We start from the raw sequence: 5,641 nt of genomic DNA on the forward strand, positions 1-5,641 counted from the left end.
ATCCCTTCATCTCATCTCATGCTCCCCAAAGGACAGAATTCCTTGGCCCCAGAGTCATACATCATATGCCTTCATGTGGCTAATGTTCTGATTTTAGAGAAGAGGAGGGGAAATTGTTTTCTGCTCTTAGTAATGGGTGCCTCACTGGAATCAGGAGAGAGATTGAGGCAGAAACATCTCATTCCACAGACTAAGAAAGAAATGGAAAGATTCCTTCTGTTACCCCGCTAAGTGTAAGAGAAGAGTTATGTGGTAACCTTCCTTTGAAATCAGTCTGACAGTGGTAGAATCATTGAAGTGAGGGCAGGGTTTGGTCCCGATGCCAGGATCAGGTATCACTGTCACAGTAAGAAGAATGTTTTCCCACTGCCAAAAAGTTTACCCAAAGCTTCCTTCATGTCTTTGTTCCTTAAGCTATAGATGAATGGGTTTAGCATGGGAATAATCACCATATAGAGAATGGCAGCCTTACTGTCCCTCTCTGTAGAGTAAGCTGATGGAGGAAGTAAATACACACCCATAAGGGACTCATAGAAGAGCAAGACCACCGTGAGATGAGAGCCACAGGTGGAGAAGGCCTTCCACCGCCCTCCAGGAGATGAGATGCTAAACACAGCCCAGGAAATGCGGACAGAGGAGAGGACAATCAGTAGGAGGGGAGCAGTGAGAAACATCAGGCCCATAGTGATGATCATTAGCTCGTTAATGTGGGTATCTGAGCAAGCAAGCTTCAGTAGTGCACCGGGATCACAGTAGAAGTGGGGGATAGCTTTCTGGGCACAGAAAGCCAGACAATTCAGCGGTAATGTGTGCATCAGTGCAGGGCAGTTGGTTAGCAGCCAGCACATGCCCAGCATTAATGCACAGAGTTCGCTACTCATAGCTGTGCTATAGTGGAGTGGCTGGCAAATAGCAACATTTCGGTCATATGCCATTACAGCCAGGAGGCAATTGTCAAGGCCACCAAACACGAGAAGGAAATACAGCTGTGTAAGGCACCCAGAATAGGAAATGGCCTGGCTTTGACTATAAACGTTGGCCAGCATTTTGGGGATTGAAGCAGAAGTGAAACAAGCATCAGTTAATGACAGATTGGCCAGAAAGAAGTACATAGGAGTGTGAAGGTGTGGGTCAGAGCTGATGGTCAAGATTATGAGCAAGTTCCCCACCACAGTGACCAGGTACATGCCCAGGAAGATGCCAAATAAGAGAAGCTGCTCTTCCGGCTGCTCAGAGAGTCCTAGAAAGAGGAAGTCTGAAACAGTGGTTTGGTTCACTCTGCCTGGTTTCCCCATCCCTTGCAGTCCTTGTTATCTGTGTAGATAAAACCCTTACATGTGTCAGTATTTAATTATTAATTCACAGATATGTATCTACTACTATCTGAGTTAGCAGAACTGTGGTGTGTTAAACAGGGAATTAGTAGCCCTTGTCAATGAGAATCTTTGGATATCAATGGGAATACAAGAAAATACTCGTGGGACATTTAGCTAAAGGTCAAGATAATATCCATTCAAATATAAATTGTGCCTTCTGTGCTATAGTAGGGGCCAGAGAAAAGATATCAGTTTGATCAGAGAAGTCAGCGTGGGCTATTTGGAGATGGTGAGAATTGGGCATGGCCTAGATGGCAAGGTAGGAAAAATCATTTATGCTGTCAATTGGAAAGGAGTTGCATGATCTCTATCACTTGCTTTCCCCCTCCCCCAACAATGCGCGCACACACACACACACACACACACACACACAAACAAACACACACAGAAACTAGAGCCTTCTGTGTGGGGCACTAAGAATGACTTCAAAGGATAAGATAGCCTTCTCTCTACTTGCCTCCACAATCCCAAGAACTTCATCTCACACATGTAGCTCCAGTCCCTGGGCTCTTCTCTAACAGGGGACATAGGATACGTGGGCTGAGCACAGTGAGTGTCTGTTGTGTCCTATTATCCTCATGCACTGTTAGGACCTCCTCTCTACAAACAGGACAGGGGGCTACCCTCTCCCCTCCATCATTCTCTATTACCCCTGCCCTCCCTTTTGCACCTCTGTACCTCTCTGCTCTGGAAACTGATAGTTTAGTCTCCCTGATCTCTTAGACATCATCATGATTAGTAGTTATTTACAAAGGCTTGTCAGACACCTATTACACTCCACAATTGTGCAAATGATGAAACTCAGTCTCAGAGATATCTGATGTACCCAAGATCATATAGCTAGTAAAAGATTCAAAATGTAAGTCTGTTGGACTCCAAATCCTGTGCCTTCACCCCTACATTGTACTATATCTCTCTGATACTTGCTTCTTATCAGAGAGGGAAGGTGAAAAAAATCAGGCTCTGGCTCTTTGGACTTGAAAATAACTCCTCTTGTTTTTGGATCTTCTAGGATTTAGAGCAAGCTGGTGTGAGAAGCCAGCTCATATTGGCTTTATAGAAGCTGTGACCTTAGAAACTTTTGTGAATATTTTAGTCCTCTGTTATTCTTTGGTTCATAGAAAAGGCTTCTATCTTAGCCAGAGACTCAGCTTACCTACCGCATAACTTTGCCTGGTCACTGAGCTGGAAATGGAGGGATGAGTGTGTTCGTGCATGTGTGTGTGTATACGTGTGTGTGTTCTACACCTTCTAGCTCCTCACCTGCCAGGGTATGGGTCAGTTTCAGGCATCTTCACATTCTCCAATTCTCACCTCTGGATGGAAAATTCACAGTGAGGGACTCTCTGAGACCTTTCTGACTCAGAAACAGTAAAGTTGGGGTCTACTGAGTCCAGATTTGATTAGAGACAACTAGGGCGTATGACTCATTTTCATTTTCCCCTGGCCTGAGAAGGCAGGAGTATTTCTTAGGGTTATAAAGCCTCTTGGAAACCATCCCCCAAAGTATTCATTAGAGCCAACCTCAGTATCATTGTTCAGCCTGTTCTCCAGCCAACTCTGGCTGGGTCCTGGGGGAAGAGGGGATCTTTTTCCCAGGGGTTAACTTCTTTAATGTGGCTCTCAGGGGTGTGATTCTGAAGCCTCTTGCTGAGATGGAGTGCACTTCAACCTGACATGCAGGCCTCCTGGGAAATCTCTTCTGTGTACTGTGCAATTCAGTGCCTGCCCTGTGCCCTAGGATTGAGAAGAAGTCAGGATCTTATGTTATAACATGAGCATTTCTGCTGGCCATTTCACTAAACAGAGTAAACCTAATTTGAAGCTACCACCCAAACAAGTCCAAAACTCTCTTAGTTAAATAAGGCAGGCTATATAAAGCACACCAGCCATAATGCTGATACATAGCAGCTGCTAAAAGAATTACTCACAACACCTGCATTTCTGTTAATACTAGCTAGTACGTATTGAGAAGCACTGGTGGCGTAGTGTTTAAGAGCTATGGCTGCTAACCAAAAGGTCAGCACTTCAAATCCACCAGTCGCTCCTTGGAAACCCTATAGGGCAGTTCTACCCTGTCCTATAGGGTTGCTATGAGTTGGAATCTACTCGACAGCAATGGGTGGTGGTGGTGGTAGTCCTTACTGAATACTTTCATTACACAATCTCAAATAACTTCACAAAAAGCTTAGGACATAGGAATTATTATTATCAGCATTTTCAAGATGAAAAAACCAAGGCTCAGTGGGGATAGTAACTTGCCAAAGATCATACAACTACTAAATGAAGATGAAATTCCAACCTAGTTTTGCATGACTCTAGAGTCTAGGCTCTTAACCACTATACTTCATCCCACTATCATTGTTGATTTTAATCACTGAGAATTTCATAGATATAATATTTCATTATTTTAACTTGCATTTATTTGGCTACTAGTAAGATTGAACATTGTTTCACCATGGGTAATTATTCTCCAAATTGTTCTGTTAATATATCTGTCCTTTTTCTGTTGGGATGTTCGTGCTTTTTCCAATAGATATTAAAGGCCAACAAAACAAAATGTAAATTTTTATTCTGTGTGTTATTTATTTGCCCTTGTGATTTCATTATGTATAGAAGTTAAAAAAATATTTTTTAGCCAAAATGAGCAGATATTTTACTTTGTGATTTAATCTATTATTTTTATATGCAAAATTCCTGTCTATACCATAGACCAGGGATATTCCACTTAGTTAGTTCTTTAAATTTTAAATACTACATTTAAATATTTATCTGCAATTTATTTTGTGGTACAGTGGGAGAGAGAGATCTATCTTTACTTTAAATTTTTCACAAATACCTAGTTTTATCAGTGACTTTTTAAAATAACTTCAGCATTCTCCATCTGTTTATTAGGTCTGAGCACATACACGTAGCCTTTCCGTTTCACTTGGTTTGCCAACAGCATGGCAGCAGGGTTCTGAAAGGGAGCAACTTGAGGGCAAACATTTGAAGAGATCAGGTTGGAATCCTCATGCTCTCATATAATCTAGCTTTGGAAATCCCAGAATGTCATTTTCACTGCCTTCTACTGGTCAAACAAGTCACTAAGGCCAGGACAATCACTAAGGGAAAGGAATTAAGCTCCTCCTCTCAATAAAAGGACTAGCAAAGAATTTTTGGCCATCTTTAATTTTCCACAGAGCCCTGGGGGCACAGTGGTTAAGAGCTGGGCTGCTAATCAAAAGGTCGGCAGTTCAAATCCACCAGCCACTTCTTGGGAACCCCATAGGGTAGTTCTACTCTGTCCTATATGGTCACTATGAGTCGGAATCGACTCAACTGCAGTGGGTTTGTTTTTTAATTTTCCACAGGCTGCACTCTTGACACAAATTATTTACATTTCTCCCACATTCAAAATACACTCACCCCTTTCCAAGACCCTCAGAATCTTATCCCATTGCAGTATCAGGTCAAAGTCCAAGATCTTTCCATCTAAATCAAGTCTGGGTGAAAATGAGTTTCCTCCAATGCAGTTCCTTATTTATTGTTTCTCTCAGTCTGAATACCTGTAAACTTAAGGGGCAACTTGTCCCCCTCTCACTCAACATACACTTATCCAACATGATGGTGATACAAGCATAGGATAACTGCAATAGATACTCCCAGTCCTGGGAGAGGGAGTTAAGGTGGACATGTATTACAAACCTATATTTTATTTTTTCTCATTGCTGATCATATTCCACTGATAAGTATATAACTCATCTATTCTACTGTTGATGAGCATTTAGATGATTTCCAGTTTCTGCTTTTACAAATAGTTGTAATATAAACATTCTACTACATGTCTTTTGGAAAATCCAAACATTTTGTTTGGATACATGCCTAGAAGTGGAACTTTTGGGTTTTAGGTTGTGCATATGTTCAGCTTTAGTTTTGCAAAGTGATTGCACTGATTCACTCTTTCAAGAGTGGTATATGGGAATTCTGGTTGTTCTTATCCCATCAACACTTGATATAGTCTTCTTTCATTTTAGCTATTCTGGTAGGTGTGTAGTACTAACATACTGAAGTTTAAAATTAAATTTCCCTGATGACTAATGAAGCTGAAAATCTGTTAATAATTTATTGAAATATATGATATTACCTTCTGTTTTAGTCATCTAGTGCTGCTCCAACAGAAATACCACAAGTGGATGGCTTTAACAAAGAGAAATTTATTCTCTCACAGTCCAGTAGGCTACAAGTCCAAATTCAGGGCATCAGCTCCAGGAGAAGGCTTTCTC

At 41.5% G+C, this 5,641-nt stretch overlaps 1 protein-coding gene across 1 annotated transcript; it reads right to left on the reverse strand.

The window, feature by feature from the left end:
• Nucleotides 1-341: 341 nt before the first annotated feature.
• Nucleotides 342-1,337, reverse strand: LOC101359966 (olfactory receptor 1N2). Its single transcript, XM_012555331.2, is given in 1 exon segment — nucleotides 342-1,337. A coding segment is annotated over 1 exon segment (996 nt).
• Nucleotides 1,338-5,641: the final 4,304 nt, after the last annotated feature.

This window comes from Trichechus manatus, unplaced genomic scaffold (assembly GCF_000243295.1).
Source record: "Trichechus manatus latirostris isolate Lorelei unplaced genomic scaffold, TriManLat1.0 scaffold00038, whole genome shotgun sequence".
Lineage (NCBI taxonomy): Eukaryota > Metazoa > Chordata > Mammalia > Sirenia > Trichechidae > Trichechus > Trichechus manatus.